Here is a 14,592-nt window from a genome sequence, read left to right on the forward strand (position 1 = left end):
AAACACACGCACTATCAATCACACACAGAGGTGCCACACGGGAGCACAGCCTCAGCACAATCACATCTACCAGACTTGCTCAGAGCAGGGAGCCAGGATGTCCAGGCCACACCAAACAGACACGATGCCAATGGAATGGAACATTTAATTGTTTCTGCAGTGCTCCCGGATGGGGATTGCGGGGCCTTTGGCAGAGCCCTGGCTAATGGAACCAACAAAGGTGCCCATCAGCCAGTGCCAGGCAGGGTGGCAGCCTCAGGGCCAGGCTGAGGACAACCAGCACTTGGGCTGTTGCTTAAGACAATTTCTGAGACTAGTGGGTAAGGAATGTTGCCTTTGAATAGAGGAGAGGGGGCTACAGTTAGGGGAGGAGATAGGTCTTGGGTTGGCGGGAGGGGCTCCAAGGTCGGAAGGTTAGGAATAACGGAGTTGTCACAAGGTCCTTCATGGGTGATGGCTGGGGGGAATGTGGTGACGGAGTCCAGGGGGCTGACTCGGCTCAGGCCAGTTTCAGGAACTCCTGCAGTGTGTTTTGTTCCACAGCCTCCACAAAGAGCTCATAGTCCTGGGGGAGGGGACAAGAGGTGGTCACCTGAGTGCTGGTGCTTTGTCTCAGGTCTGACTCTGGCTGGTATCCTCCTACAACACTCCCTCCACCCCCAACCCCCAGGCCCATACCCCACAGTACTGGTCCCCGTTGACAATCTGGGGTGGGGTGGCCTTGGGGTTGCCCGCCAAGGCTCGCATCTCATCCCGCAGGGCGTTGTCTTGGGAGATATCCACTAGCTGGTACTGGATGCGCTTCCCATCCAGGATGCGGGTCACCTCGCTCTGCTGGGACTTGATCTGGGGGCAAAGGGCGGGCAGGGGTTAGTGAGCAGACTGGAGGGTTTATGGGGGGAACCCTGGGCAGAAAAAAAGGGACTGTGGCCAGGAGCTTTTGTCCCACTGTCCCGCTCCACGCCCTAGGGGAGGGTTCTGGCCACTAGGAGTTGGGAGGAGGAGTCAGGATTGTGGTGGTGTGGAAGGAGAGAGGGACCACCAACCATGAGGAGGGGAGTCAGAGTGAACATAAGTGAGATAAATTAAGGGTGGGGAGAGCCAGGAGCTCGGCAAAGAGAAAGCAGGGCAGGCCTGGGTGGAGACGGGGAAGGCGCCGTCTCCGCCCCAGGTACACACACAGTGGAGCAGAGAAAGGGCAAGATAAGGACATGGTCAAGGATCAGCCTGGTAGTGGGGGTGCAGAGGACCCAGGATGCCCGAAGGAGGTGTTCAGTGTTCAGGATGGGGCCGCGGAGCCTGCCCCCACCCAACTCAGGAGGCCGTGCCCAGCACCTCGCCGCCCCCGCCCCGGGGGCGGGTCCCAGGCGCCGGGTCCAGAGCACCAGGACCACCGCCCGCACTCTACCCCAGGGCGCGCACTCACTTCGCGGGAGCCGGTGACCGACGTGCTGTAAACGCGCAGGCTGCTCATGCTGCGGATGGGCCGACGGGCCAACGGGCCGACAGGCAGACGGGGTGGCGGTGGCAGCAGCTGCACGGCCTGGAGACGAGGCCGCCGCGCTCGGGAGCGGTTTCCTTCCTGCTCAGCCCGCGAGTCATCGCTCTCGGGACCAATGGGCGGCGCGGACAGGCGCGCGGCCGGGGCGGGGCCTGCGCGGCCCCGCCCCGCGCAACGCCGGGCCCCCTCCCGCCCCCCTTGGGGACCGGGCGCGCCGAGGATCCCCGTCCCACGCAGGGCCGCCCTTTTCAGCCCTCCGAGCTGGGGCAGACAGTGTGAGGCTGGGGAGCAAGCTGACTGCAGGAAGGGCCGGGGAGGGCGTGGGTTTGGCAGAGGCCTCCCCTTCAGCCTCGCGCGGGTTTGCTGCACCCAACTAACTACCCACCCCCGGTGCCACGACAGCGCTGCTCCGCTCCGAGCTTTGAAGTCTTGGGCTGTTTTCAAACCTAAAGTTCCCCCGCTAGGGAGCCTCGCTTCACGGGCTGCCCCCGACCCCAACACGCACACACTGCCCCAGGGGCCACCCACACGTAGCTAACCCCGGGGCACACCACAGCACGGAGGGCCTCTGATTAGAGATTTCCCCAGAGTTCCTCTCCGCTCAGATCGGCAGGTTTAGACAAGTGAGGGTGGTGGCAGGAGACGGGGCCACACCCTCACAGAGCCAGATGGAGGCCAAGGTATGAAAGAGGCTTCTAGTTCTGGACTGGGTGGAGGTAGAGGCTGGTGTCAGGACTCCTGAGAGTCTGGGCCCTTGTTAAAGATCCACCGCTGGTCTTGGGGTGGCCCCAGCCCCACCCCAACTCCTCGCAGCAGATGGCACGGGGTGCAGAGGAAGCAACCAGCCCAACCTTGGACACTCAGCCATCTGTCTGGGGTTGGACATGACACCCCTCATTAGTCCTCCCAGGTCCAGGGCTCCGAGAACAGCCCAGGAAGACAACCCTAGCTCCTGGAGGTAAACGCAGAGTCCTGCCTTGCTCTGGGGAAGCCACTTCCTTACAGCAACCCACAGGCAGCAGACCTCCTCCTCAGAGGATTACTGAAACTCAATGACAAACTTGCTCTGTGACTCAGGGCAGCTTCACCCAACAGAAAGTGCTGTGGGAAGAGATCTTATCTGTCCCCACAGAAAGACAGAGGAGCAGAAGTGGTAGAAATACAGACATGAGGCTGGACCTACCAAAGTTCCCTCCTTGCTGCTGTTTGGAGAACTTGGCTAAACACCCAGGCTTTAGCTCCAACAAGCCAAAATGAGGGGTGGAGTATGAGCTGATGGTGATGGAAAGCAATGGGAAACCAAGGAGTCTGTTAAATTTTTATTTTGTAATCAAAATAGGCAATACAAACCAGTTGACATAACAAGAATTCATATAAATAACTGCTTATAAACTTTATGAGGAAAAATACCCGTGAGCATGGTGGCTGGGCTGCCAATACAGGGTGGAGACCAACCAGGCAGCTCTGCCTTTAGGAGGCAGGAGCCCAGAGGCTGAGGGGATGGCTGGGTGGGGCTGCTCTGAATGGAAGGGATAAGTCACTCCATAAATAAAACACAAACTTGTAAAAACACTGAAGAAGGAGTCTCATTCAGGCCAGGAGTGAGGTCCAGGATGCTGCCCTGCCAGCCCAAAGCTTAGCAAGAATCTCCCAATGGCTGGCTCTGGACTCCTGAACTACTCAGTGCTCCCCTTTCCCCACACATGGCCTGGCTTGGCCTGGCTCCAGATCTAGAGGAGGCCTGGGGCTGGCCCAACAACCAGATAGAAACAACTACGAGATGCTCCCTCAACGAGGAGGCAAGAGAAACCAGAAAGCAGAGGGTCCAAAGGCCCTGGAGAAACAACGAAAAATACTGAAAGCTGTACCTTAAAGCTGACCTGTACTGGGTACTCTGAACTCTCAAGGAGCCCAGAGCAGGAAAGGGAAAGGACCCCCAATCCCAAACACAAGAGAGGCACAAATCAGAAGGCCGGGCACTGGCCCCAGCCCCGGGGGGAAGGGGGTGAGCAGCTTGACAGTTGCCCTGCGGTATCCTGGGGGAAAATCCTGCCCAAACCCAGAACCATAGAGGAGTGAGTTTGCACTCAAAGCCCAAGAAGGGGGCTACCTGGCCAGCCTGAGAACAAAGGAGAAAGGGCTGTGCTAACCACACGACCAGGGTCCCAAGGGCACGGGGCAACTAGAGTGGGGTCTCCTGTAAACGGGCATGGTAGCACAGATAAAGAAGCCCTGGTTATAATCCCTGGGCTCCCAATTCTAGTTAGTACTTTGCTAAGGAATAGATCACCCTGAGGCATCTACGAGAACAAGAGCCCTGAGGAAGAAGCAGTGGGACTGGACCTAGGAAAACCCAGAGCCAGCTCAGGTCCCAGGAAGGCTGGCACATGGGGCCTGAGAATTCTCAAATGGCCATTGTTACTGGTACTCAGCCTTTCCTGGCCCCTCTAAGGAACTCTGGGCATCAGCACGACCAAGGTATGGAGTGGGAATGAATGTGGAGCCATCCCAAAGGATGGAGAAAGGAGGTAAGCGGCCTGCTTGCCTTTGATGTCAGCCTGCAACTGGGAACAGTCTGTGAGGACTTACCAGTCTACCTGCAAAAGTTAATTATTAACTCACCCTCAAAGGGTGAATCAGGATGACAGGACAAATGCAATCCAACAAGGCAAAGGCCAGAGTGGGGCAGGGCAAACAAAATTCTCTAATCAGCCCTTGGCCCCAGATGCAGGCTCATACCTCCCCTCCATCCCTTCTCTCTGGGAATAGCAGCAGACAGGAGGCAAGAGATTGTCAGGGCAGGACCTGCTGGATCGGGCTCTCAGCAGACCAGATTCTCCCTTGGGGAATACAGCCTGTCCCACCCCCAGCATTCCTCACTGTGTGACACAGTTTTCTCCCATGTCCTGGGCGTATCTGTCTGACATGGTGGTCCTTAAGTCCTCGATGTCACGGCGTAGCTGTTGAACCTCTTCTAGTTTCCTCCTGATCACATCCGGCTTCTGAAAATCTAGCTGAGTCCCTGCGTGCTGTGTAGCTGGGGAGGAGAGCATTTCGAGAGATTATTAGTAAGTCACTCAGGAGACACTTTCCTGTGAAAAGCGCAGTACGGATACGCAGTACCATAAGGCCTGTGGTCTTGGAACATGGCACTTTTTAAAAAGCACCTAGGGATAATGGGCTGAAATCTTGTTGCCTAAGGGCCACGTTTTTGTTTGTCCTTCACCCAGGTACCCCATAAGGATGCCTGTTTCCAAAACAGATTTACTGAACGTCTACTCTGCAAAACACATAAACTCCCAGAGGGTGGTGACCAGGGCTACGGAGCCCAGTTCACACATTACCAGTAATGATGGGAAAGGTGGATAGGGGTGAGAGGAGAATGAAAGCCACTCTCTCCTGGGTCCCAGACTGGCCTGAGGACTCACAGTGAATGCCCAGGAGCAGGGAGAGATTGGGGTCATGACCCTGGGCCCTCTGGGTCACAATGCTACAGACAGCCTGCAGATCTTGAAGGCAACTGGCCAACTCCTGATGCAGCTCAAATGCCAGCTGGGCCGTGTCTGATGAAGATGGGGACCCTGACTGGGCCTGGCGCAGGTGTTCTTGGAGCGTCAGATTCTTCTCAATGAGGTCCTGGTTCTGTACTGAAAGCTGAGCAGATAGAGAGGCAAGCGCATTAACCCAGGCCCAGGGAAAAGCAGAGTATCTGCGCATGAGTGTGGATATATGTATATATGTGTGTGGAGGGGAAGCTATGAGTCAAAGGCGATGTCCCCCCTCCCTGCACTCCCCTCTTCCCCCTCAATATCAGGCCTAGTTTCTCCTGCAGGCAGGTTGGGCCCACAGGGCTGCAGCATTGGAGGGGAAACTGCACCCCAGCAGACTGAGTCAGCAGCCTCCAGGTTTCTGTTCAGGAACCAGAGAAGATACTCCCGCCCCTCGGAACTCTATCTGAAGCCAGTCCCTCAGCCAACTCTGTTAGCCAGGCTATCAGAGAAGGCTTAACATGAACTGTGAAATCTGAGGAGACACTGGTTTCAATCTCTCCCTGCCACCCTGACAAAAGTGGCCACCAGCCAGCCGGATCAGAGTGTGTCAGAGGAATAAAGCAGGCAAGAAAGACAACATGACAGCTAGTGGCCACTGGGTGGGTAGGGACGAGGGGGGGCTGAAGAAGCTGGGGACCTGGAGGACATAGTGCTGAAATGTGTACTGCCTTTTCAATCCTTCACCTCAGTGGAGTCAGGCTTCACTACAGAGACCAGCTATTCACGTCTATCTGTGCCTCTTTCCCTCCCTTTCCCAGAACAGCTTAATGCACACTCCTTCCCTTCCTACCTCTATTCTGTTTTAAAGACACTGAATAGAGTTTCTCCTCCAGTCCCCGCCCTCCACCCACACTGGGCCATGTGACAATCCTAGTTCTGGGAGACTCCTTCCTCAGCACTTGGCCAGTGACTTGGCCGCCCCCTGCCGACAGCTCTGTTTACTCCATGAGGATCACCAAACCTTCAATCTTCTTGAACCCTTCATCCCTAACCCCACAAACCTGTGGCTGTGGGAATACAAAATAAGAGTGATTTTCCATATCCAAAAAGCATTCCTGGGTAATTATGGCCACTCAAAGGCTTAGGACCTTTAATATAAAGGATGATGCAATGTCCCTTCTTACTCCTCTGCCAAAAAAGCTTAGCAGGGACCTCCCAAACGTGGGGGGCTCCTGTGGGAGAAGGGATCGGGAGGATACACAGAGAAATCAGGTTTGTAAAGACAGTACCAAGAGGCCTAGCTGTTGCTGCTCACCTCTTTCACAGCTGTGCGCAGCTGCTGCAGGGCTGTCTCCCTCCTTTGGGCCTCCTCTTTCAGGGCCTGGCTTGTTCCTTCTTCTTGAGCCACTTCCTGCTCTAGGCTCTGAATCCCATGGCAAAGAGGGTGGGAGAACACATCAGGGGTAACAAGTCTACTTCAGACCATATCGCCTCTGGTCTGGACTATATACATAGTAAAGCTCCACCCCGCCCACACACTGCTGCTAAGAGATTATTTTACAACAGCCCTGATCTGTGACTTCGCATCAAAACCCTTCTCTAGCCCCTGACCATGTAGCAATAGAGGCCAGCTCCTCAGCAGGGCATTCTAGGCCAGCGTGGCCCTTACTTACTTTTCTAACCTTATCTCTTTCTACCCTCCGCACAGCCTCTACTCCAGTCACACTGAGCGACTAACTGGCCTTCATCCCCAAAGGTTCCAGTTCCAATACTGTTGCTCATTCCTCTTCCCCTTTGCCCAGAATGCCCCTCTGCTCTGCCAGAACCTTCCTTAATCTGCAAATTAGATCCAATTAATCCTAATATTGCCCTGCTACTCATACCTCCATCATGGCTCATGAGTACATTTGTTGGCTGTGCACATGATTCCTCCCTCCACTAGACCATAACTTTCTTGAGGGCAAGGAACGTCCATTGAATTGAGTTCAATTATTTATCGAGCACTTACTGTTGACAGGCACTGGGGATACTAAAAAGAATACCAAACTATCCCTGTCTTTGAGGAGCTCACAGCCAAATGCCCTTGACAATACTGTATATTAAATGCTTTTGACAGAGATGAGAAGGGGTAGAGAGAGCACTCTCTCAGGCACCTAATCTAGTTATAATGCGTGTGTGCGTGTGTGTGTGTGTGTAGGGGTAGTCAGGGTCAGGAGAGGGAGGTATTTATATTTGTTATCTTCTGCCTCGCATTCTGGTTCATTCCAATTTCCCCCCAGTTTTGAAACTGACTTGAACAAATAAAGTATAAATAATATTTCTGAACTTTTCCATTTTGTATTAATAAAAAATTTAGCAGCCAAGGAGAATGTCTCACCACTATGAAACACCCAAGGTGACCATTTTGAATCCAACTAATTCCACCAAAGTCTTATCATGGGTAAATATACTATTTTAAATGCTGTGGAACCTCAGAGTTCCAGGAAACATACTTTGAGATCCACTAAAAACTACTAAAATCCTGGGATTTTAAATGGATGTAGGGAATTCCCCGGCAGTCCAGTGGTTAGGACTCTTCACTTTCACTGCCGAGGGCCTGGGTTCAATCCCTGATTGGGGAACTAAGATCCCGAAAGCCGAGTGGTGCAGCTAATAATAATAATAATAATAATAATAATAATAATAATAATAATAAATGGATGTAAACACTCACTAGGCTTGACTATCTCCTTACAGGACTTGAAATATGTGAACTAAATAGACCCACATAATGGCAAGGGTAGGACTGCAGCTTTCAGTTCTTCCTCAGTGGACGTGTATCTCTCCTGTTTGGTGTGAAAACCTCTTTTAGAGTCCAAAGAGAATCTGTACCTAGGATTTCTTGGAGAACCCAATTAAGGACACTCCTACTCTGGCCCAAAATAGAAACCAGGAGTTGTCTTTGATTTTTCCTTATTCTTCAACCTCCTACATTCTATCAGTCACTGATTCCTCTCAATTTTACCTCCTAAAATTCATTTAAATCTGTCCCCTCACAACTCCTTCTTGCAATGCTGCCTTATGCATCATCCTTCATCATCTCTCACTAGGATTTCTGCTACAGTCCACTGGCCTCCAGCCTTGTCGCTCTCCAAGTGCCAATATTCTTCCACACTCAAGCCTGAGTTGCAAACCTGACCACATCACGCCCCAATTAAATACTATAGTAGATTCCCATCACCTACCTAAAGAATAAAAGCTAACTTAGTTGAACAGTCCCAGCCCTCCCATAGCCCAGTTCTCCATTTACCACCTTACTTCAACAATATCAAACTGCTTGCAGCTCCATGTGCAAACCCTGCTGTTTCATGCCTTCACGTTCCTACCCATGCTGTTCCTTCTATCAGGAAATACCATCCTATCCTGCACCTCCTTACTGACTGGCTAACTCTTCCTCCTCCTTCAAGAAGGCTCATGAGGGCTTCCCTGGTGGCGCAGTGGTTAAGAATCCGCCTGCCAATGCAGGGGACATGGGTTCGAGCCCTGGGCCGGGAAGATCCCACATGCCGCTGAGCAACTAAGTCCGTGCGCCACAACTACTGAGCCTGCGCTCCAGAGCCCGCGAGCCACTACTACCGAGCCCGTGTGCTGCAACTACTGAAGCCCGCGTGCCTAGAGCCTGTGTTCCACAACAAAAGAAGTCACCACAATGAGAAGCCTGCACACTGCAACGAAGAGTAGCCCCCGCTCGCCGCAAGTAGAGAAAGCCCGTGCGCAGCAACGAAGACCCAATGCAACCAAAAATAAATTAATTAATTAAAAAAAAAAAAAAAAAAAAGGCAGCTCATGATCTCCAGAAACCCTTCCTTGACCTCCCTACTTCCACTGACTCTTTTATGCTCCCCCAGGGTAATACGGATGCTCTAACAGTACTGTGCTAAAACCCCTTCCCAACAAGAATGTAGGCTAAAAGCACTGATTGGGTCTCATTCTTGTGCTCCTAACACCGAGTAAATTGCATGGCAGAGAATAGTGTTGGTTGAATTCTAGAAATGCCATCATTAAGTCCTGCCCACCATGTCTCAAGGACTCCAGCTCACCTGTACTTGTGAACGCAACTGATCAATCTTCTGCTGTTGCTTCTCCACAATCTGAAAGGCAAAGTTATCAAGGAAGGCTGTAAGCACATGCTGATAGTGAGGTCAGAGGGCAAGAGGCTGTACTAGGATCTGTGGTCTGGCTCTTAGCCCAACTGGCTACAGCCAGTCAATAGTGAGAACAGAGTGAAGACAAGTTAGCTCTACCTACAGAAATATAACCCAGACTCCCTATCCTGGCTAACTAGCTTCACACTCCTGTGCTCTAGTCACAAAGAGATTTAAACAAAGAGGAATGTAGTGTGGACCTATGACCACCATGGGGAAGTCGGGTGGAGAGAGACACCCTCACCCTGATGATTGTAGGCCAGTAGAATCAACTTCATATACAGCCAGTGTATATTCTGGTTCTTTGGTAAAGGACATGACTGAAAATTCAGTTTAATGAAGCTTGCCCTATCCAGGGCTGTGACAGTTATCATTACTTATAGCTTTGGTCACACTGACTGTTTGAGGAGAGAACCTAAACAGGCCTAGTTTCCTGTCCTTTGAGACCTCAGGTACTCTCTGAACCATTTCTGGGTCTTTTTTGCTGACCTTCAACCAGTCTCACTGCTAGGCCCTGAGCTCCTTCTTTTCTGCTGAGTTAGAGCCCCCTCACTGAGTAGAACTTTGCCCAATGCAAGAGGTTCTGAATAGGGCCTGAGCCATGAATGAAGTGCACCAAGCTTCAGCGCACCATTTTGGAGCATATAAATTTGGATGTTCAGAGGCATGTTCTTCCCTAACTTTGCTTGCCAGTCATAAGGATGAATATCTAAAATGCAAATTTATCACGCAGGGATGACTTCTCAGAAAAGAGAGGAAAACTCTGGGCAGCAGATCCTAGGGGGCTCAGGGTCAGAAATTCATGGTTCCCTACCAATACCCAATCTTTTCTTTCCTCTAAGCCTACCCCGTTACAGCCTGGGCACCCTCAGTCACCTTTCGAAGGGAATCACATTCCTTCTGCCAGGACTCCATTTCCACTTGGGGACCTTCTCCCCGTTGAGCTGTATCTTCTCCACTGGCCGCCTCCACACACTGCTTATCTTGCAAGCTGAAAAACAGTGGCCTCTTAAAGAACTCTGAAGTTAGAGGGATGTGGCTTTGACTCCTGATTCCGCTACTTACTGTATGTTTTGGGGCAAGACACTTACGCCCTTCCAAGCCATAGGTGGGGATAATGTCTTAGGTCTGTATAACGTAGGGAGTGCCACACAGAAGCTGCTTGCTCAGTCTATGCTAGTTCCATTCCCTAGAGGTCAGCATCTATACAGTGTGCTACCAATTCTCTACCTGCCCAAGGTTTTTTTATTCTTTGTTTTGATATTTAAAAGTAAACATTCATCACATGTATTTAAATTATAAAAGTTACATGTATATAATGCAGAAATTTTAGAAAATACCAAAAAAATCTTTTTTCTTTGCACATACAGTCTGGGGCAGACCCAGCTATGTCCCCTAACCTTACTTCTGACTCCAACCAATGGTCTCCTCCCATGGATCCCCACAATCACTTTCATCATGGCCCATCTGCTGAAATAAACAACAGGGTCACTGTGGTTGAATATGGGATGAGAAATCCAACCCATCCCATTAGCAGCTGGATTTGGTCCAAGAGGCTGTTGAAACACAGCCGCCACATTTTCAGAAACTGCTATTAACATGGAGGAGGCTCCCAAGACACCCTGAGAGTACATTATGGCATCTTGTTTTGTTCTCAGAACCTGCTGTAGCAATCGAGAGCAATCCCTAGGGCTGAGGAGAAGAAACAGATGCTCCTGGTAAGCTTTACCTTGCAAGATTCAAAATGTGGATAACCCCCAGTCCTCAGCACCAGGATCTACTTTTGCAAATATAGAGATACTCATTTTCCAGTTTATAAAGTGCTCCCGTTCATTCAACACATATATATTCAAGGATTATTATCTAGTATTATTATGCCAGGTACTGAGTTGGAGCCTTCCAAAGGATACAGTGACAAATCCCACCCCACTGCACCACTATACCCCCCACATTCCATCTCAAAGACATAGTCCTTGTCCATAAACAGCTTTCCTATTACTTACAATCCAAAGAAAATGAAGCTCAGAGAAGTGAAGTGATTTGCCCAAAGTCACACAAGTAGTGAGTGGGGTAGCCAGGACCAGAACCTAGCTCTCCACTCCTTTCCTCAACCCCACAGTGGTATTTACCTATGTCTAGTGGAGGAGAATTCTGCTTCCCTCTGTCTCAGGCTTTCCAGTTGAACCTCCTTCTCTCTGCAGGCTGCCTGGGTCTCCTCCAGCAAACTCTCCAGCTCAGTCACTCTCTCCTGCAGCTCTGTGCTCTTCAACTCAGAATCCTTAAGCTGAAAGACAGGATTCCATGCTTAGGTCAACAGGCCAAGGAAGACGCTGTCTGGGTATCTCAAAAAATTTGCAGTTCAGTTGTGATATGAGTGTGGACATGACTCCTTTGGGATTTTCCTTTCAGGAAGCCACAACGTAACTGCATGCAGCAGAGGCTGAGAAAGCCCCCCTGCTTGGCCACTCCCTTCTTGCCCCAGGTATGCCCAGACATTGCTGCTACCTGCTGGCTCTGCTTCTGATGGTCTTCCAAGGTGGGCAGGTCAGCCAGGTAGCGTTCCAAGGTCTCAATACGCTGCTGCTTCTCCCGGTTCTGCTCTGATTCCTTCTGACATTTCTTTTTCAAATTATTGATATGTTTATCACGACCCTTGACCTATTGGGAAGAAATGTCGAGAATCTGTCTCCATTGACTCCTCTACAACCCTGAACACCAACTTTTTTTGAAGTGATGTCTTTGCCCTTAGGGCTATAAATGTTTTCCACTACAATGAATGCAGGAAGCTGATAAAATTTTGCCATTTGAGATTAGGGCATAAAATGCAGAGGTAACACACAAGAACTTTCTAATCAAGGGCAAGGAAGGGGGGCTCCTTTGGCAGTTTTCAAAAATTGGTAGCTCTACTGTATAATAAGGAATTTGGGACTTCCCTGGTAGGCCAGTGGTTAAGACTCCGCACTTCCACTGCAGGGGGCTTGGGGTTCAATCCCTGGATCCCTGGTTGAGGAAATTCCGCATGCTGCACAGTGCAGCCAAAAAAAAATTTGTCTGGTCTTTGTCCAGCTTTCTGGGAGGTAACTTCTAAACTCTTAGAATATCCCAAATAATAGAACAGGAGTATCTTTGTTTTTCTTAGTGGACCAGAGCCCACCATAAATGCATTTATGCTAATGAGATGACCCAGAATGCAGACTGGTCACTATAAAGGCCAATGGAGTTGAGCCCAACTCCCTGTGAAGAGGGGACAAAGACAGGAGATTGAGTTCAATCATGCCTACATAATAAAACCCCAATTAAAAATTCTGGACACCGAAACTCAGTGGAGCTTCCTGGTTGGTGAACACATGGGTGTGCTAGGAGGATGACAGGCTCTGATTCCAAGGGGGAAAAGGTATGGAAGCCCTGCTTTGAGGACTTTCCCAGACCTCAACCTATTTGTCTCTTTATTTGGCTTGTCCTGATTTGTATTTTTATAATAAAACTGTAATCCTAAGTAATCGTGAGTTCTGAGTTGTTCTGGTGAATTACTGAACCTGAAGGGGTCATGGGAACCCCTGGATTTATAGCCAGTTGGTCAGAAGTATATAGGCAGTCTAGGGAACCCAAAACTTGCAGCTGGCATCGGAAGTAACAAATAAGCATAGTCTTTTGGGGGACCATGCCCTTAAACCTGTGGAATCTGATGCTAACTCTTAAGTGGTCTGCATCAGAACTGAATTGCAAAAGTAAATATAACTGTACATACAGTAAACATACAGCCGGTCTGGTCTGTTCTGGTGAGATAGGTAATGCATTCTTCCCTAAGCAGCACATATGATATAAAGCTAAGCAATCACCTGGAAAGGCTACTGAGACTCTAAACTCCTTGAGAGGAGGGGCTGTGTCCATTTTGCTTATTATCATATCCCCAACACACAGCACAATGCTTCGCACTGAGCAGGCAATCAATTAAGATTTGTTGAAGGGGGCTTCCCTGGTGGCGCAGTGGTTAAGAATCCGCCTGCCAATGCAGGGGACACGGGTTCGAGCCCTGGTCTGGGAAGATCTCACATGCCGCAGAGCAACTAAGCCCACGCGCCACAACTACTGAGCCTGTGCTCCAGAGCCTGCGAGCCACAACTACTAAGCCCATGTGCCACAACTACTGAAGCCCGCGCGCCTAGAGCCCGTGCTCTGCAACAAAAGAAGCCACTGCAATGAGAAGCCCGTGTACCGCAACGAAGAGTAGCCCTCCCCCAGCGCAACTAGAGAAAGCCCGCACGCAGCAACGAAGACCCAATGCAGCCAAAAATTAATAAATAAAACAAATAAATTAAAAAAAAAAAGATTTGTTGAATGGAAACTTTTTCTTCACTATTATGGCTTTTTCTTTGCCTTATGAAAAAGGAAGCTGGAGGAAGTAAGAGAAAGCAGAGAAAACGTAAGGCAGATCTACTGATGCCAAAGAGGCACAGGCCTAATTTAATCCAAAGATAACACAGTACTAAGAGGGATCCCTGAAAATCAGTCAAAACCTTTACCCCAGGTACAATCTTTAAGCTCCATGTGATTCTCCAGATTCTCACATTTTAATATGCATCAGAATCACCTGGGAAGCTTATTAAAAATGCTGATAACCAACTGTGAATTAAAAAAATGGTAGACTGGCCAGAGATGTTTATCTTTTCTCTCTTCCAAAACATCTCTAAAACAACAGGAGGAAAATAAAGTACTGATTTTTAAAAGTCAACAGAGGAGACAAAAGTATACAAGATATTTCAACATGTTTTCAGAAGATAAAAGTGAATGGGGGAGGGCTTCCCTGGTGGCGCAGTGGTTGAGAATCTGCCTGCCAATGCAGGGGACACGGGTTCGAGCCCTGGTCTGGGAGGATCCCACATGCCGCGGAGCAACTAGGCCCGTGAGCCACAATTACTGAGCCTGCGCGTCTAGAGCCTGTGCTCCGCCAACAAGAGAGGCCACGATGGTGAGAGGCCCGCGCACCGCGATGAAGAGTGGCCCCCGCTTGCCGCAACTGGAGAAAGCCCTCGCACAGAAACGAAGACCCAACACAGCCATAAATAAATAAATTTTTAAAAAGTGAATGGGGGAGACTTCCCTGGCAGTCCAGTGGTTAAGACTTCACCTTCCAATGCAGGGGGTGCGAGTTCGATCCCTGGTCTGGTCGGGGAGCTACGATCCCACATGCCTCGTGGCCAAAAAACCAAAACATAAAAAACAGAAGCAACACTGTAACAAATTCAATAAAGAATTTTAAAATGGTCCACATCAAAAAAAAAAAATCTTAAAAAAAAAAAAAAGTGAATGGGGGGATAAACGACTTGGAGCAGAGGAGTTACAATCTGCAGTAGGAGTTACAGACAACTTGGAAAACAATGTGCCCTTCACAACCCGCAAGAACCCCTGTACCTGA

The 14,592-nt window shown here is 50.0% G+C and overlaps 2 protein-coding genes across 5 annotated transcripts in view; both read right to left on the bottom strand.

Moving 5' to 3' along the window:
- Nucleotides 1-125: 125 nt before the first annotated feature.
- SH3BGRL3 (SH3 domain binding glutamate rich protein like 3) lies at nt 126-1,604 on the bottom strand. The gene is given in 4 exon segments (XM_061184693.1): nt 126-565; nt 679-846; nt 1,427-1,495; nt 1,498-1,604. Coding segments are annotated over 4 exon segments (408 nt in total). The 5' UTR covers nt 1,603-1,604; the 3' UTR covers nt 126-499.
- A 1,213-nt stretch (nt 1,605-2,817) lies between these two features.
- Nucleotides 2,818-14,592, bottom strand: part of CEP85 (centrosomal protein 85) — a 32,691-nt gene continuing 20,916 nt past the window's right edge. For all 4 annotated transcript variants that reach the window (XM_061186950.1, XM_061186951.1, XM_061186949.1 and 1 more), the window contains 7 exons: nt 11,682-11,834; nt 11,306-11,460; nt 10,053-10,167; nt 9,072-9,122; nt 6,308-6,415; nt 4,930-5,155; nt 2,818-4,538 (listed from right to left, as the gene is read on the bottom strand). In XM_061186950.1, coding sequence (XP_061042933.1) covers nt 4,378-4,538; nt 4,930-5,155; nt 6,308-6,415; nt 9,072-9,122; nt 10,053-10,167; nt 11,306-11,460; nt 11,682-11,834 — 969 coding nt within the window. In that variant the 3' untranslated portion in view covers nt 2,818-4,377. The remainder of the gene's footprint in view (nt 4,539-4,929; nt 5,156-6,307; nt 6,416-9,071; nt 9,123-10,052; nt 10,168-11,305; nt 11,461-11,681; nt 11,835-14,592) is intronic.

Source organism: Eubalaena glacialis, chromosome 3, assembly GCF_028564815.1.
Source record: "Eubalaena glacialis isolate mEubGla1 chromosome 3, mEubGla1.1.hap2.+ XY, whole genome shotgun sequence".
NCBI classification, from domain to species: Eukaryota; Metazoa; Chordata; class Mammalia; order Artiodactyla; family Balaenidae; genus Eubalaena; species Eubalaena glacialis.